This window comes from Populus euphratica, unplaced genomic scaffold (genome assembly GCF_000495115.2).
Source record: "Populus euphratica unplaced genomic scaffold, PopEup_1.0 scaffold386.1, whole genome shotgun sequence".
NCBI classification, from domain to species: domain Eukaryota; kingdom Viridiplantae; phylum Streptophyta; class Magnoliopsida; order Malpighiales; family Salicaceae; genus Populus; species Populus euphratica.
Genome location: NW_011500206.1, coordinates 177,481 through 196,579, shown reverse-complemented (window position 1 = coordinate 196,579; position 19,099 = coordinate 177,481). Strand labels below are relative to the sequence as shown.

Here is a 19,099-nt window from a genome sequence, read left to right as displayed (position 1 = left end):
TAATGGCACAGGTATCCCTAACATGCTCGTGTTAAAATCACCAATTTGATAAAAAACAAAGTCACATATCATCATCTCAAAAGACTGGAAATCGCACACAATATTTTCGGAGATAAAAAAGAACATTCCAATGATATTGCTGTAGATGACAGTCAAAGCAAATAAAATACTTGATTGACTCCACGTAATAAAAATAAACTACAATATCTAGGTCATAATACAAAGCAAGGCACATGCATAAATTAACTAAAGCACATGTCTTCCCTGAAGGGTTTTTTTAAAAAATGTAGATGACAGTCAAAGCAAATAAAATACTTGATTGACTCCACGTAATAAAAATAAACTACAATATCTAGGTCATAATACAAAGCAAGGCACATGCATAAATTAACTAAAGCACATGTCTTCCCTGAAGGGTTTTTTTAAAAAAAAAAAAAAATTCTGCATACAAATATACCACGGCTATAGCATCACGCCCAACCCACCACCCACTTGGAATCTCGCTGCAGATCAGACACCACTCAATTTCTAGTATCCATATGTCGTCCTCCTCATTATCCTCATGAAATCGTCGACACCCACTTCTCCATCACCTGCGTGCGTTACACAAGCCATTATATGCATAGGAAGCAGAGTATCGGTGAGTGAATAAAGCTCGTGCATCACGTTTTATAAAATTATCATGGGTAAAGAATTGTTTGCCGGCTTGATATCCTACTCAACACTGCTTTTTGATGCAACAAATTAGCATTGACGTCCCGAAGGGGTCAAGTTCACAAAAAGCTAAAAGCCTGGTTGTAAATAAACCACTCATCACATGACGAGGGAATTCTCATTAGCTTGTTACACAACATTTTGCCTTCTAACTGTTAATTTTGTGAAGATTAATGCACAATTTGAAAACTAGGCATGCCCCTGGTAATACAAGCAGGCTTCCACTCTATTTGACAAGCAGGTTCAAGATTTAACTTCCAAAGCCAAGATGAAATAATAACATGCTAACTTACGATCTTGATCAGCTTCTTCAACCATCTCTTGAATCTCTCTTTCAGTGAAGCTTTCGCCAAGTTCCTTGGCTATTTGCTTGATGTCACCTACAGAAATTTTTCCCTGAAGCAAAATGAATTAGATGATAAGTCTTCAGCAAATACAAGCAAAATCGACAATGAATCAATGAAAGCTCACATTTTTATCATGGTCAATAATGCGGAATGCTTTTGAAAGCTCTTCCTTTGTGTCCCTTTCTCCAATCTTGGCGGTCATCATATGCACAAATTCATCAAAATCAATTGCACCACTGCCATCTTTGTCAACATCTGCAATCATTTGGTTGATTTGCTGGAATGGCATAATCAAGAAATATGTTAACCATGCAGTCAGGGTTCACAAAAAGGATGAAGCTTAAAGTTCAGGATGATGCATGTCAAGTAAGAAACTGCTCAAGCAATGTATTGCGAAGATATTTGCTTGGTTAAAGCTTAACACACGCTCTCATTGTTTTTTTTTTTTTTTTAATTCCCAATAGTCTTCAAACATATCACCGTTTGGGAACGCAGTGCAAACAACATTCTAAAAAATTTCAATTTTTGTTTTTTTGCTAAAAATTATTTTGATGCACCGATCTCTTTTTTTGCTAAAAATTATTTTGATGCACCTATCTCAAAAATAATTTTTTTAAAATGAAAAAAACATCATTTTGATGCAACTCAGCACAAAAAGCACTTTGAAAAGCAACCACAACCACTCCCAAACAGGCATGATTCATCCCCTTGTTCAAACAGCCAATTCTTCATATAAATATGCCAATAGGATTCTATGTGCTACAAATGCTTATCCTTTTTCAATTATGAGACCAAAAAGTGAAAGTAACCAAAGACTGAGATGTAGATTAATAATGATCACTGATAAGAGGAAAAGGTTCCTTGAAGAAAAGAAAAAGATAAGAACCTCCAAAATAGAGGAAGTTTCCTTCTTATTCCTTGTGTTTTTTCAGTGAATACCATTTCAAACACTTATCTTTAGACAATTTCCATTTCTCTTGAGAGAAAACAACTTTTGTGGGGACATTGACTTTCAAACCATTAAAGAGTATGCAGAAGGGCTTGTGATCTCCTTGGAACAAGAGGACCATCTTAGGCTATTCTTGAAGCTGTATGACAGACCAATGAAAAAAACTTCTGTGTAGAATGGAGACAACGATGGAAACTGTTTGACAGACCACTGCAATATCCTTTTCCAAGAAACTTAAAACTATTTTAAAAGATGCACCTACTTCAAAAACGCTTTGCAAGAATGGAACTGCTGATATATGCATGAATTATGAAACCAATCCAAAGTAAAATGATAAGCTCCATTGTGCCATTTACAAGTTAAGAACATAATTCCAAAGCATGCACAAATTTTGTAGGATGATATAGCATCCACAAATATATCCATCTTGTGAGAAATGGTATTCTAAAAAATAATAGATAAATGGAAAGCTCAACATCTGCACAAAGTTAGGTACCTCTTCGTTCATCTCAAAGCCAAGTGCCCTGTTATCACATATTTTAGTCATAATTATTTCAAGACAGCTTGCAAAAACCATTCAAATATGATCCAGTATTCATACCTCATGGCAACATTCAGCTCTCTGGCATCAATAGTGCCTGGAAAATACAGCAATAAACAAGACAAATAAATGAAAAGAAAATACCACACATATCGAAAGCACAAATGGCAACTGATAATTTCAGTACCTGAGCCATCAGTATCAAACAGATCAAAAGCTTCTTTAATTTCCTGCTTCTTCTGTTGAGTCAACCCATGATGTCGTCCTCTGGGTTTATCCTTCCTCTTTTGCTCTTTATAAAAACTTGCCTGAAGAAGCACAAAGTTCAAGAATACGCATCATCAAAACTTAGTTCAGAAAATAAATTAACCATCATTCACATTTCAGAAAATATTTGAAACTATTAGTCTGAATAAACCAAGAATTACAAATCCTAAAAAATTAAGAACCGCAGGTAAAAACAAACAAACAAACACATGATACTAAACAAAAGACCATTGTAATTTGAATTATTATAGAATACTCATATTAGATCTCACACAATCCTCCATGCCTCCGCCCAAACTTGTGGCAGTGAAACTTGTTTCACCATTAGACTTGAATCATTGAAAAATTTATCACCTTTGTGGAAAGTTCTTCCAAACCCATGAAACTCAATGCACTTAACTAAAAATTACTATAAGCAAATAAAAAGTTCAAGCTTGTATTCGTAATTTCACATCTTTTACGAAGCTAATTAAAAATAAATAAAAATATTGATTCTAAATTAAACCAGATAAATTCAACTAGAATCAAAGAACCAAAAAAATTGTACATGGGGTTTATTCTAAATCAAGCAAACAGTGACAGCGATCGAATCACGCAAATTATGCAGAGCAAACAAAAGAAATCGAGCCAGCAAATAATTTAAGAAAAATCAAAGAGGGAAAGAATGGAGAAACTAACCATAAGTTTTCGGTGGATGAGATTAAGAAAAAAATCCTGAGATTGAAATCTTAGGCAACGTGAAGAACCCGTGCCTGTCTGTTATGTCTTTAATGATGTTTTTCTTTTCCTTAACGCCATCTGTTTCAGTGGGTAGAGTTTGTCAACACGGAAACCAAGTTGGGCCTGGAGCCCGTTTACCACTTTACTATTATTATTACTTAACAGCTTTTTTTTATTTTTCCTTTTTTAATATGTTGAATAGACGTGTAAATTTGAATTCGATTTTAAATTTTTATATTTAAAATAAAATATGAAATTGCATAATTAAATTTAATTCTATTATTTGAAATATCCATAGAAATTATTTAAATTAGTAATATTGAATATTTTACTCTTAATTTAAAATTCATTTTTGTTACATAAATCATTTTTTATTACAAAAACCCTTATATTTATTTAAAATAACATAAAATATAGTCATTTTAAAGAAAATATAAATATATTTATCTCATACTAATTTTTTATTAAATATTTTTTAAAATTATATATATATATATATATATATATATGTTAAGAAAAAACTTGCAAAGATTTATTGGCTTGTTTCCTAGTTTTGGATTCGAAGTAGAATTATTATCACATGTATGCTACTAGGCTTGCGAATTTTGAAAGGAAAAATGGAAGTAACAGCCAAGCAACCCATGTAGGCATTATCTTATGATACAACTTTCTAGTACAATACAAGTGAAAATTTCAAGAATATAAATGATAGATTAAATGAGGAGGATACAATGCAAGGAGAAATTTCAAGCAGTAATTTAGAGGATGTTTGGTATTATAATAGTTTTTATAGTTGTAATTTAAAAAAAATATTTTATAAAAAATATTTTTTATTAAAGTTGATTTGATATTTATATATATTTGGTTAAATTGTGGTTGAAATTGAGATTGAATAAAAAATAATTTAATATATTTAGTTAAAAATACATTTGAAATTGAGATTGAATAAAAAATAATTTAATATGTTTAGATAAAAATATATTTGAAATTGAAGTTATAAAATAACTAAAAAGAATATATATTAATATTGATAGTTTTTAATTTTAATATTATAGATTTAACTATTCATATTACATCATGAAATAAATAATATTTTATATAAAATATTTTTTATTATTTCATTAAACTATCTGTAATTTTATCATGTACTATATAAAATATTTTTTTTATTTCATTAAACTATCTGTAATTCCATTATGTATGAAATCCATCCGACAAGAACTATAGTTTCCATGTTTTTTTTAGCGTGCAACAAAATCAAGTAAAATATCATTAGGAATAAAATTAGGATGTTAATCAAATTCTGCAAATGATACGACATCATGCAATCTCTTTCTAATTTATATAGTGTTATTGAATAATATCAAATACTAGTTTTTCAAATAAAACATAATTAAAAAAAAATAGATTTTTTTGTTGTTCACTTTTGTGTGCAGCGTGAATTAATTGACGCTGCACAAATGACATATAAGAAAAGAAGTACCTTGGAGCTGCTTTTGATTAACTTGTGTTTTAAATGCAAAATATATTGGGTCCTACAAACAGTAAATCGCATTTTATATTTCACCATATAGTTTTTTTATGTGGTTTGCTTTAAAAGCAGAAACAATCACAGAAACAAACACCCTCTTAAACATGGAATCATCCATTCATCACGAAGAAAATAAAATATAAGTTATTAACATAATTTTGACAGTGTTAATAACTCAATAAAAATATATGATTTTTAGTTCTAATAATTCAAATAATATCGTCATACAAAATAAGTTTTTGACATTTGCATAAATATTAGTTCTAAATCTCATGCTTAACTTGAACTGATTAATAACATATTATCAAACAATCTATTTCGGAAACCATTCAAAGTGTAGCCTTTTTGGAAATTCAAAAAATATTCCAATAAAATTAGGATAATATACAAGCCATTTAACTTCTTTAAAAAAATTCAATCCCTCCAATCTTAATTTTCTCATTGCTTCAATTATCTTGTTCAACTTTCAAACATGATTGTTTATGTTTATTATAGCTTGTGCGATATTATTCATTGTACTCACCATCTCTTTAAATTCTGAAGAATAGTCACTTGTCATAGATGTTTCTCATTTTGTACCTTTTAAAGATAAAGTTCTAGATAATTATAGAGCAGATGATAATAGACCTTGTGTTCTTAGTGTTGATAGAGCACTTTCATAATTATAAGGATGAAAATTCTTTAAATAAATCTCATTATATGCTTGCACCTCATCAATATCATCAATATTCATATCCCTTCTCTCTCTCTTTCTCTCCCTCTCTCCCAAATATTCGAACCTTTTCTCTAGCACTCTCGACTTAAGATCTAGTTGTTATATCTTAAGTTTAAAATTCCTGAATCTGAAGTTAAGCCCTCTCACTCAAGTAAGATATGAGTGAGTTTTAAGTCAAAGTGCAAGCAACCAATACATTTATTATGGGTGAACATTTTCTTCCTCTTTATCTTGATACATCTTCCTTTATTATTAAGTATTTGTGACGGGATTATAAAACTATTTGGTTAAATTAAAAATTAATCTTCAAGTGTTATTAGAGGTCTAAGTACTTGATGAAACTGATAAATAAAATCTTAGTAGACTAGTGGGAAAAAAAATTATTGTATAATCGAGTATGTGTCTAACTACTTAAAATGCATAGAAACTTTGCAACTTGTTCCTCAACAATATTGTGTTGACTATCCTTAAGAAGCTTTCTCTCAATAAATATCGCAACTAATTGGCTAAATACATCATAATTCATGCCTATTACATAACATGAGTTGTTATTTGCTTGCAATTCTTGTTTTTTATCATGTCTTCATGGTTGGATGCTTGGTATTTTAATATGAAACATCTAATAAATCATACAAACTAAATAACCTATGTAAGCAATCATGACTAATATTGCATTTCTTTCAAATTGTCTCATTTTGCCTCCAATTAATATTAATTAACAAGTTATTAATTCACTTTTATAAATATGACAAATTCCTTCTCAATCTAACTGCTTCATATAATATATATTACAGAGATCCTAAACATGATTCATGTTGTCCACCCACATGTATATACTTGTGATGAAAAGTACTCCACCTTTCATCTAAGCTCTATATAAATTTGATCAAAAAAATTTAAACTAAATTTCAACTTCAACTTCAAAAATGTAAATCATCTAAAGATTTTGGTTTGTAACCATGCTCATGAGCCATTTGACCTCTGATATTCAAGTAATAGTTACTTAATTGTGAGTATAATTCATTATTTTATAACAAACTACACTACAATAGATTACGGGTCTGGCCATACTACGAAAAACTATTAGGTAACATTTAGAACATTACCATTATTTGATATGTTTATTTCTCCAAGACCATAACTTAACTAACTTATATATCATCTAATTGCCAAAATTAATGTTTTCAAAAATATTTTTTTAACACGACACGGAATATACAATATAAACTCAAATCATAAATTGTATATTATATATCTTGTAATTTAAGAATCAATTCAAATCAACTTTGCAATTAAAATCTCAAACATTTACAAGCTGTAGAAGAGAAGGTGCGTTAATGAGTTAGTAAATTTGGTTCTTAAAAAAGTAATTTAGATATCAACTCCATCTACCACAAATATGTAAAATAAAACTATAATAACAAGTTTGCATATTTTCATTGCTTACTAGAAATAATGATTAAGAGAAGTACAATTTGAACAAATATTAACAACATGTAAAACCTATAATTTCTACAACTTTGGGGAAAATAAAAAAATTTCTCACCATTAACTTATATTATAATCATCATGTAAAGTATTTTGTCTCTACATTATATCTCCAATATGAAAAATCATCTTCAACCCTGCAATGACACCAGTGCTTCTGATCCAAGAATCCAACATCTTACAAGGACATTTATCAGGAATATTTCCATATAAAAAAGGTTAAAAGTTGTTCTAATAATTCTATAACCTAGCATTATTCAAAAGTAGGATATTGATTTCAAGAGTTAAATAATTTATAAGGGTAAGGACTGGGTAAAAAGATGTCCATCTTAATCCAGCTCTGTAACTTTCTAGCTTCAGTTAACAGATTCTATCCTTGAAAATTTAAGCAAACAATGTGCACTCAAGTATAGAAAACCAAGTTATCCAACTTATATTATAAGTGATATGAAGGCATGCTCAATTATGACTAAGAAAATTTAGTCTTATAGTCATAACAGTAGCATTCAGAATCATTGTAAAACCAAATTTAAGTAAGAGTCATCTCTATAATGAACAAGATGAAAATTGGATTAATTTTTGCCTATTCGGACAATGTTGTAAATGGTCAATTTGATGCTCTCTCTACCAACCAAAATATGAATTTAGAAAGATCTATGTAAATGTTAAAAACATAGAAAAGAAACTTTTACTAAAACAAAAATGCACATCATTCTAGAACAATTTTGAATGTAAGCACTTTAACTCAAAGACTTGAGTTCTTCTTAAACAGAATGAAGCATTTCTTGGCATAATTTACTTAGCACTTTAAGATAATAAAGTAGTGATATGAAGTCACAACACCAGTTTTACAAGGAGGGAGTTCCTTTCATTTTCATAAAAGTTGTGCCCTTATTAATTCTTCATAATATTAGTCCATTGATACCAACTAATTATGCAATGATCTCATTTACAACAAGATAAAATACAAGACTCAAATTAAACAGGCTGATAATTCATTCATAGAACCTAAGATATTGAATTACCCCCCATCTTTAAAGGCCTCATATTCTCACTATTTTTGTTGTAATGGGGCTTAGTAGCAAGAACAAAGACAGAATACAAGACAAAACTTGTTGTCTTCACTATTTTTTTATGCCTAAGAACAAAGACAGAATACAAGACAAAACTTATTACCTTCATTATTTTTTTATGTCTGGCTATTACATGTATAGATCACCACCATTGATATCTATTTAAATTCTCTTTTTCATGTTATCCTCAATGGTTTTAGTTCCTTAACCATGGGTTGAACTTGGAATTTCTACCAAACCCATTTAATTTTGTTAATACATAAGGGAATGTTATTTGATCTAATCAGTATTATACAAAATAGAAAAAAAAGAATGAGATAATGTTATAAGTTATAACAAGAAGTTTATGAAAACTAACCTGATTGATGTCAAAACAGAGATGAGAGACCACATAAGAAGGAAAGAGGTAGATCACAGAAAAAGAAAAAAGGCAAACCATAGACGAAGTAAAGAAAAAATAGGTGTTTTGAGAAAAAGAGAGAGTGAAATTGTGAAACAGTGGAATCATATGCTGGTGTTAAGGTTGAGAGTCTTAAGATGTAAATGCTAATTATATATTTCTTTCAAACTCAGTAAGTTGGTCTGAGTTTGTCGATTTGACTGAGTTTGAGCGAGTTTGATTGATTTTACTTATTTTTTAGTTTTTAGTCTAATTTTATATGTTATATACATATTGACTCATAAAATCGTATAATTTTACGAGTCAACTCGGGATTTTGACAACCTTGGTCAAAATAAAACAAGGGAATGACTAAAAGATTTGAAAGGTATGACATCTTTTCAAAAATTGGATCAAGGTTAGAAGAAAATATACTTACTACAATTCTTAGGTATATGTATTTCATCTTTCTTTACCAATTTTTTTAATTAGGTGTGTAATTCTAAAATAAGATATATTAGGGTAGACCGTATCAAAGTGAGCTCTTTGAAAAAGAACAGATTCTAGATTATCTTTGCGAAGATCATCTTATAATCAATTATCATTATTTTGTTCTTTATATTTTACTTTTGCTTTTATAATTCTCAAACCTTGATGATGCTTATCTTATCATTGTAAAACCATAAAGAATAACTTTTCTTATTTAAAATCAATCAAACAACAAGAAGTGAAAATACAAAGTCAATAAAAAAGAAAAAAAAGGGTCATTTCAATAATTTCATGAACTAGCATTGCAAATACGCTCATTTAGTTGGTAATGTCTATGACAAACTAGCTATTACGAAATAGTTAGACCCATAACCTGTTACATGATGGTGAAGGTTATTACCATTAAGCGAAAGTTCTATTGACATATCAATCAATCAATTTGTGATGGAATAATAATGTAAAAAAACTAAGAAAAAAGAGAAATACAAGAACATATTCAAATAAACTAGAAAAAACAAGTTTTAAGAAATGCAATAATTTATATAAAAAGGTTTGGTCTCATTGAATTCTCTAAAAGCTTCTATGATAGCTAAATTCTCATTCCTATATTTTAAAAAGCTCTATTATATCAAACTTAAACGTTTCATAAAAGTTATTTAATAATGCTTTAAAGGCAAATCAAAGGTACTCTTTAAAGTATCAAATCACCAAACATTATTTTGCAATACATGTTTAAATTCATGTCTTTGCAAAATATAAATCTTGGTTTGATTTTACAAATAAATCAAGTCACCATATATCAAACTCAAGAGAAGAATAAGATTATTGTTTTTTTATGTGAATATTTTAAATAGAGATTGTATATAGTCATATATATTTTTAAAAAAACCAAATATTTTTACACGAGCATTGTTACACCCAACATTATGGCGACCTTTAAAAATTCATATTATAAAAATAACAGATATCTGGCATCTTATTATTTAGAGGGAAATGTCTAATTTAAAAAGTCATCACTTAGTATTATAGTCATTAGGAACCCTAATTGGTCAACAAATATTATATGACATATGACTAGTTATGCAAAATAAAAGATATTATCACCTCTTAAGCATCCTATATAAGGTAGGCTGCATTGTTGGTTTTGTTTTAAATTGCTAAATGTTTGTCTTGTTATGTTTTTTATGGTCTACTTATAATATTTTTAACTTTGGAGTCAGTGAATATTTAACTACAAATACTTTTAACTTGATATTGATAAATATTATGTGAAGAAAAGGTATGATATTCCTAAATTTGGCATTAATGAACATTGAGGTTGATATTTTTTACTTTGACATTAGTGAATAATTCTACCGGTAAATCCATTGATAATATTTAATATATAATCTGGCACTCGACCCTTTACTTCTTTCTTGCAAAAGTTTTCTCTACAACAAAACAACCAACAACCCCTCCAATCTCAATATAACTTAACCTCTCATAACCTTTCAATCTCAATATAACTTAACCTCTCATAACTTTTCCCGCCACTACAATATTTATCAACATTTGTGTTTCGATTGAAATTTGATTAAAGATTTTCCACCTGAAGTAAACAAATCTATCCTTTTTATAATTTAAACATGATTTTAAAATGTTGATTTTTATTGCATGGTATATGTATTTTGTTTAGGTGTTTACTTGTTTTTTTTTTTGTTTTTTTTTCAAACTTATTGTATGAATTTATAATTTGTACATATTATGGTTTGTTTTAGATTTTGTAAAATCATATTTGTTTTAAATTATTGAAACTTATGTCGAATTACTGACTTAGGTGTCTTATAATGAAATAAATAATAGCTTATTTAACGAGCCTGTTTTATATTTTGTCAATTTTATTTTCAAGTTGTAATTTCTGTAAATATATACAAATTTACATCTACATAAATAATTGATAATGAATTAAGAAAAGTATTAAAATAGGTTGAATAATCTTGAGTTAAACCAATATTTTTACAAATATATTTAATTAACATAGTTAATTAATACATATTGTTATCATTATTTTATATAGGTTCGATAAAAGTGATAGATGATCATTTTTGGATGTATTGAGATTTACCTCAAAAATTGCAGAGTTTGAATTATTGTAATGTGTTTCAAGGTTTTATTAATTATGCAATATCTAATCCGAAAAATATTAGTGGAAGTAGTATAAAATATTCATGCAAAATATGTAAAAATAAAAAGTTTTTCGATCTAGATGTTGTAACGATGTATCTTCTATAAAAAAGGTTCATAGAGTAATATTTGTATTGATATGCATACAAAGAATTATATATTCCTCACAAGACCATAGTAGAAAGATGATTGGGTCAATTTCTAGTGCTAGCAACGTGCATGGAGTTGTAGATGACAATAGTAATCCTTATAGAACTATCGTTATGGATACAATTGGAATGAATTAGGATCATGCCGGTCAATGTCCAATTGTAGAAGAAGAAGGTAATGTAAATGTGACCATGTCTTTTATCTTTTGTAAGATTCTGATGAATTATTATATGATAGTTGCACAAATTACAGTAAATCATGGGTCCTTACACAGTTATCCACCATTAAATCAAATCATAAATTGAGTAGGGCTAATTATGATAGAATTATCAAATATACGAAAAGTATTTTACTTAAAAAGAACAATTCTAAGTTGCTTGAGTTATTTTTTTTATTAAGTGTTTTTTTTTAATTTAGATCTTTAATATTTGGTTAATTTGAATTGGATTTCTAATTTTTATTTATTTATATTTCATGGTGCTATCATGGTTTCCTGTCCCATATCAAAAGTTTTGTAGTTTAAATATAGTTAACTCTAATCAATCTAATATATTAGTATTTTAATATATAATTTTTAAAAATACCATTTAATTTCTAACTTTCTAGTATTTTTTTTTAAAAGGTTTTAAAAAAAATTATCAACTCTGCGTGTAAAAAAACAAGTAGTTGTGGTACCAGGCAATGGGCCCAGGTTAATGGGCTTAATAATTTCTTTTTGAAGGTCACAATACAGCTCATTGGTGTATCGATTAGCAGCCGAATAGGGTCCATCAAGGCCTACAAGGGTTTAAATCTGGTCGGAAAGTTTTTATTTGCATGGCCCTCTAATAGGTGGCAGCACTATACAAACCTTTTATGAGCACTTTGCCTTTTCATGATTCACGAGCATCCAATTCAAAATGATAATTCAAGTTGCACATTCACATTAGCAGCTGTACTGAGTGGTTCTTTTTGTTTTTTAAAATATTTTTGAAAGATTTTAAATTTTATTTTATTTTAAATTATTTTTTTTATAATTTCAGATCGTTTTAATGCACTAATATTAAAAATAAATTTAAATAATAATAATATTATTTTAATATATATTCAAATAAAATTAAAAAATAATCAATACCTTAATACAAAACAAACCGGGTTTAAAGCATAATTTTTATCAGGATTCAATGGTCATTTAGTCTTAGCATACGTGACACTATTTAAGATGTAGTTCGCATTAATGACCTTGGCAAAAAATTGCTCCCATCCTAGTACGATTAGCTCCAATATAAAGCATCTGAATAAGTTTAAAATTAAGTGTTAATTTTTCCTTGAATTGGAGATTATTAATGTAGTTTCAATGTCTGGTTTAACCTTGATTTAAATTAGGGTAATAAAACTGGTTCTCATATATATAACATTTCGAATACACAGAACGTAAACACATTTTATGCACACATAGACGACAATTGGGCATGGATATAATCTCTTTTGAAGAAGCTAGCGGCACTAAAAGTGAACCTGGCTGATCAGGGAATCTCTACTCGATGAACACTAGCAGCCCACATGCTTAAGCAGGGATTTCAATGGTAGCTAGGCACCATAGATTCAAAAGAAGATTTCACAGCTCACAAGTCTATCTGTCCTGAATTATACTAGTGGCGAAAGGAATTTTGCCCTGAAATCCTTTTCTTTGGATCCAGCTCAACAAGTACGTAACTACATTTTTCAAAATGAAACATTTAAATACTGAGGAGTGTTATTTTAGAAGTTAGGTTTTAAATTTATTTTAAAGTTATCATAAATCTTAAAAAGTTACTAAAAATTTATATAATTATTAATTTTAAAATTTTTAAAATTAATCGAGATACATATAAACTATTCTGAATATCTATTTTAATAGAAAAAAAAACAAAAAAAAAAATTCAATACACACCACAATTATAATTTTGATAATTTATTTGAAAGTATGATAGATTTCTATTTAAAAATAAATAAAAAATTAATTCCAAGTAAGTTTTCCTATAATTTCAAATCGATTGCCGAGTTGCACGGCATGTTCCCAGTACCTGAAACGAATGAACATCGTTTCTCCTTTCCGAAAGCCTCATTCGGTCCAGAGCACAGAACACAAACCTTTCACCAAAAGAAGAAATACCTTGCCTTTCACGAAAGAAATGATTGCAACCCATCAAAGAGAACAAGCTGTATCCATCAAGTTAAACGGATTCTCATTCGAGAACACCCCATTCCCATAAAAAAGAGAGCCAGGGAGAGAGAAGAACCTTTATGCCTTATGTTTCCTTAGTTTTTAAAATAAATAAATAAAAAAACACGCAAACTTCTTTAGACGTTAATTTACACATAAGATTTCCACACAAGAACTTGCTGGTCTGACCAAACCTAAATGAACAACCAAACAAACAGCAATAAATACCCAAATAAAGCAATAAATCACAAGCTGAAGAAAAAGTCAATCCAGGCCCAAGCTGGTTTTCATAAATTTTTTAGTATCTCTAACCAAACAAAGAAAGCTGGCGTGGACACATGCATGTGAATCACTATCATATCAAACAAGTTGGGATGTTTGGTTAACTGTAGCTGGATTCCGATACATATCAGCTTGAACTTGAACTCTGCCGCACCGAACAAGCAACCACCTGTGCCCACAGCTTTAGCCTTGTCTTCACCGTCTGTGGATTGTCACCTGCGCACAAGAAACAAATTAATAATTGACAGTCAAATAAATTCAGTAATATATTTATAGAAAATTTAAATCCAGAATTTAAGGGAAAAAACACTTTAGTTTGCGTGTAAATACAACAAAAAACATGTCATGATTGTTCTTATAAGTCATCCTTATCTCGAGTTCATTTGTCGGAATATAGTTAAAGATTTGATTAGTCCATGATAATCATTGAAACGCTAAATAGCAAATTACCTGGACCAAAAATGTTGTGAGGGCTACCTAGGGGAGAGAGTGAGTCACAATCAGACGCCATGGACGAAGACGACGTATCAGTGAAAGGCTTGGAGACGGAATGGTCATGGTAGTTCTTGTTGACAGCATAATAAAGCTCCAAAGCAGGAAAAGTATCAGACAAACGTTGATCCATTTCTGGAGAGTCAAACCCAAAACCTAACTCAATACAACCTTTAAGCTCATCGAGATCTTCATCAGTAACGCTTTTGCATTTCTTTTTCTTATAGTTTCCTTTCCTCCTTAGCCACGCCTCGTCCCTGTAAATATCAGGTGACCATGAATGTTGTTTGTAAAGTGGAGACGGCCCTAGTAGTTGTTGTTGTTGCTGTTTTCGTATGGGTGGCTGATATTCTACTTGTTCTTCTTGAGGTGGTGACGGCGGGCGGGGGTAGGGAAGGGACATGGGGACAGCCCCAGAAACTGGATGAAGCGGCGGAGGTCGGAGGACCTCGCCGGCCGTTGGTTTAAAGAGCCCTTTGGCTATTGGAATTTCTTTTAGAGGGGGTAATGGGAAGTTTGGTGGGTTATATCGGGAAGCGGTGGTGGTGGGGTCTAGTGGGGACTTGGTTTTGGCTGGATTCATTGTGAGTTGCCTTTTGCTTTCTTCTTTTTTTTAAAAAAAAAAAAAGTTTTCATTTTGATTTATTTTGAAGTTTTCAATTTTAATCGCTGTTTTGGTTTCTTAGAAGGTACAGCAAGAGACTTTAACTTCTGCTTGCTTCATGGGAAAATTGATCAGAGCGCGAGTAATAAAATTAGGTTTTAATTTTCATTTTCTAAGGGTCCCTTATATATATATAAAAAAAACTTCTATTGTTTTTGGTAATCTTAATAATAATTAAAAAATAATAAAGAAAATCAACTATAAGGGACACACTAGTAACATGTGGGACACATTGTCAACATTTAATTTATTTTATATTTGTTTATCTTAGCCCTTCTCGTAATAGGTTTTGTATATTATCAAAGTTGACTTGAGTCGTTTTTTCTGTTCTTAATTTTCTATGAGGTCATCCTAATCTCATGACTCGTGTTATGAGTTTAATGAGTTAACTAAAATTATTTTTTATGTTTTTTATTTTATTTTTAATTTTGTATTTTAATATTTGGTTTATTAGAAATTGATTTTTATAGTTTTTTTTATATTCTCTTTCTAGAAGTTTATTTTAGTCTTATGACTTAGATCACAGGTTAAGCAAGTTAACCTAGGTTAACTTGGATTATTTTTATATTATTTTTTAATTATTTTTTTAATTTCATCTTTCAACATTATATTAATTGTTAATTAAGTTTCATAATTTATTTTTATTTGCTTTTTACAGGGCTATTATTGTCCATTAACCAAAGTTGCAGATTTGACATATTAAACTTCGGTCGATCTAGTATATTATCATTTTAATATTTTTAAAAAATATTATCTTGATTTTTTTAGTCAAATTATATTTTTATTTAATATCCAAATTATCTATAAATCTATAAAGACAACTAGAATATACCAAATTAATCCTTACATAATTAAAAAATTTTTTTGAAGATTTTATGACCATCAAATAAAACTAAAACACGTATCATATGTTAATCTTATACGCTTGTTTTATTTTATTTTTTTTCCCACAAAAAACTCAATTCCGATTACTAGTTTAAATTCCTACCAAATATCATAACGTGAGGAAACTGTCTTTGTTCGGTGGTTAGCTAAACTAATTTGAAATTAGGCTCTCAACTTGCAATGCAAATGTTTTTTTTATAATTTTCATTACCATAAAAACTTTTCTTAGGAAAATATCATTATTTCCGTTAAAAATAAACTCTTTATTGATTCGTCAGTTTTGATAAAATATTTTTTTATTGATTTATTCATTAACTAATTAAAAAAATAAATTTAGAAAATATAATTAAAGGAACTATATATAAAGAAATTAGATAAGAATTAAGATCAATAAATTAAACTAAACTCCATGATTAACTCTTTATGAATCTTTTTTCAGAATACGTTCATGATCTCAAGTTTTGGAGCTAATCCATCAAGACAAGTAGTTCATGAGAACATATTCCAAAAAATTTAATTAGCAATCTAAATTGATACCTAATTAACTAAGTAAATTAAAAAAACGGTTAAATTCATAAAATGACGCGCTATATATGATTTCAACTCCTATATTGAGTGAATGAATACTATATTAGAAGTTTCAAGTTTAACCATTAATTCCAATATTGAGCTCCTAATTAATTACTAGATTAGTGTCAGTGTAATATTGTTACTTCTCTAAATCTCTAGGTAATTATTGTGATATATTTTTTATTTATGTGATCCACTAAAGAATTATACATGGTGAATTCATATAAACATCTTAACCAATTTCTTAAGATTAGATCAAATTTGTACTACATGCCATTGCTTAATATTCTTATAAAAATGTTTTAATAAACAAAATCAACATTGCAAGCTATATTTAATTAAATATATCAATAATCATTTATGTCATTAAATACAAAAAAAAAAAGTATTAATATATTTATTCAACTCATCTAGTTGCATGTCGGATAATTTTTTTTAATGTAAAAAAATTAATATATAGTTATTATTAATGTATTTTTTAACATATAATAAAAAATATAATCGTGAATCAAAAAATTAATACTTATGTATAATAAAATACAATAAAAATCATATATATTAATAAAAACATGTAAAATCTTAAATTAATTTTTATCGTAGTAGAAAAATAGGACACTGTTGTAATTCTATAATGAAATACTATTTTCTTAGTTTTTGTATAATAATTCTTCAAAAAAATTATCAAGAAAAAAAACTAAAAACAAATTACAAAAGAATATAGACAAGAATAAAAAGAATGATATAAATAGGCTAAGTATAAAGTGATAAATATTCAAAATGTAAAAAATAAAAAATTATATTTTTTTTCAAAATAAATCGAGTAAAGAAAAAATAGAGAAAGAAGAACTAAAAAAATATTACAATAAAATGAAGATAAAAAAAAGTGTATAAATAGGCTAAGTGTAAATAATAAAAATATCAAGTATAAAAAGAAAAAAAAATAAGAAAAACTTATTTAAAAAAAACCTGAAAACTATAATTCTGCCACCACTACAACTTTATACAGTGAAAAAATTGGTAAATTTTATAATTATGCTGAAAACAACATTTTATGTATATGAACAAAATAGGTCAGGGCGAAGTAAAATAGGAGAAACCTTCGATTGTTTGCCAGATACGATCGAGAAGCAAAAGGATTTTCGAGTACTTTCATCATAGAAACGGAGACATTCTTAAGGGACGACTTCTCTCAATTATGTTCCCACCCGACCATGACATCCCACATTAATAGTTTTTTTCTCTTCTTTTTAAGGTTGATTTTGTCGAAGATGGGATGGCGTGAAGTTCGGTTGTTAATTAAATAGTAATTATGCACTTGAAGACCAATAATTTTTCAGTAAAATAAGATTAATTATAATTATATAATGAAAGAATATTACCCTCCAAAATGTAGTTCTATATTTGTTGAGCCTACCATTGAATAAAAAAGAAAAAAACATACAAAAAAAGAAAGCATAAATAACAAATGAAAGAGGCAACATTATAAGCAAATAACCTATATAAGGAAAGCAAATGAAATATTGATTAAGAAGGGAGGACGCATCAATCCTTATCGATGAGTGATGCAGCTAGTTAGTACCCAATACTATAACTAGGTCGAAATGGTTGATTTAAATTAGTTTTTTTTTTTTTTTGTGGATTTGACTTATTTAGAGAAGGTTTGGTTATTTGAGGTTTGCTTTTTTTTTAGGTTTGGTTATTTGAGGTTTGCTTTTTTTAAAAAAAAAAAAAAGAATAAAATATTTTAAAGAAATAAGCTTTTAACTTTAAAAATGGACAAAAATCTCTTAAAAAGGTTGAAAAACAAAAAAAAATAATTATAAGTTAAGAACGAGGTTGCATAAGCAACCCAATATTATGACATGTTAAAAAATAGAATATGATTTTAGAGGGTTGTCAAATGTCCTCAAAGAGGAAGCTACAAGCACTCATTCAAGGAAGGTCATGATTGAACCAAGTCTAACCTAGACAAGCTCCATCCCCAACCATTTCATGCTACATTTCCCATTCAAATCCAAGTATTCATAAGTGAGCCAAGTACTTTGTAATTCTCCAAGACTCTGTTATAATCCTTCTCGTCCCTTGTTTAGAACCTTTTCCTCCAATAAAGTTTCACTATTAAAAAGACTTAAAGAGGATGTTTTGATTGCTTAAAAAAATAAATTAATTGCTCCATAAAAAGAGGCAAAAATAGCTCTAAGAAAAGAGTTTTAATGCTCCTCGGAAGGAGTCCTTGAGTGCTTCATGAAATATTTTTCTTAAAATATTTTTGTATAAAATAGATTTTACAACATATAAGTATTTATGTAAAAAAATATATAATAATATTGGAATGATAATTGTTACAATGGTAATAATAATAGAGATGGAGGTGAGAATAATATTAGGGATGGTAAAAAAAAGTGATAATGGTAAAACGACATCGATAATAAAGTGTAATGGTGGTGGTGTAGATAGTGGTTATGATGAGATAATACAATAATTGTAACGATGGA

At 28.6% G+C, this 19,099-nt stretch overlaps 2 protein-coding genes and 1 long non-coding RNA gene across 3 annotated transcripts; 1 reads left to right on the top strand and 2 right to left on the bottom strand.

Annotated features, from left to right (window-relative positions):
* Positions 1-154: 154 nt before the first annotated feature.
* Positions 155-3,650, bottom strand: LOC105112025 (caltractin). The gene is made up of 7 exons (XM_011007565.1): positions 3,497-3,650; positions 2,739-2,859; positions 2,612-2,648; positions 2,507-2,534; positions 1,186-1,338; positions 1,008-1,110; positions 155-593 (listed from the first exon to the last, which is right to left on the bottom strand). Exons 1-7 carry the CDS (start codon positions 3,497-3,499, stop codon positions 529-531), a joined length of 510 nt encoding a protein of 169 aa, XP_011005867.1. The 5' UTR covers positions 3,500-3,650; the 3' UTR covers positions 155-528.
* Positions 3,651-12,872: 9,222 nt separating this feature from the next.
* Positions 12,873-13,867, top strand: LOC105112023 (uncharacterized). The gene is made up of 2 exons (XR_839693.1): positions 12,873-13,225; positions 13,579-13,867. It is a non-coding gene; the product is annotated as an uncharacterized LOC105112023 (long non-coding RNA).
* LOC105112024 (uncharacterized) lies at positions 13,821-15,083 on the bottom strand. The gene is made up of 2 exons (XM_011007564.1): positions 14,444-15,083; positions 13,821-14,209 (listed from the first exon to the last, which is right to left on the bottom strand). The coding sequence occupies exons 1-2, from the start codon at positions 15,066-15,068 to the stop codon at positions 14,121-14,123; spliced, it is 714 nt and encodes a 237-aa protein (XP_011005866.1). The 5' UTR covers positions 15,069-15,083; the 3' UTR covers positions 13,821-14,120.
* Positions 15,084-19,099: the final 4,016 nt, after the last annotated feature.

Bases quoted from the DNA above. Each gene is read 5' to 3' on its own strand.
- LOC105112024 (XM_011007564.1), bottom strand. From the start codon at position 15,068: ATGAATCCAGCCAAAACCAAGTCCCCACTAGACCCCACCACCACCGCT. The intron at 14,210-14,443 runs GTAATTTGCTAT...TCTTGTGCGCAG, and splicing joins TCACAACATTTTTGGTCCAG to GTGACAATCCACAGACGGTG.
- LOC105112025 (XM_011007565.1), bottom strand. The intron at 1,339-2,506 runs GTACCTAACTTT...ATGCCATTCCAG, and splicing joins GCTTTGAGATGAACGAAGAG to CAAATCAACCAAATGATTGC. The intron at 1,111-1,185 runs GTGAGCTTTCAT...ATTTTGCTTCAG, and splicing joins TTATTGACCATGATAAAAAT to GGAAAAATTTCTGTAGGTGA.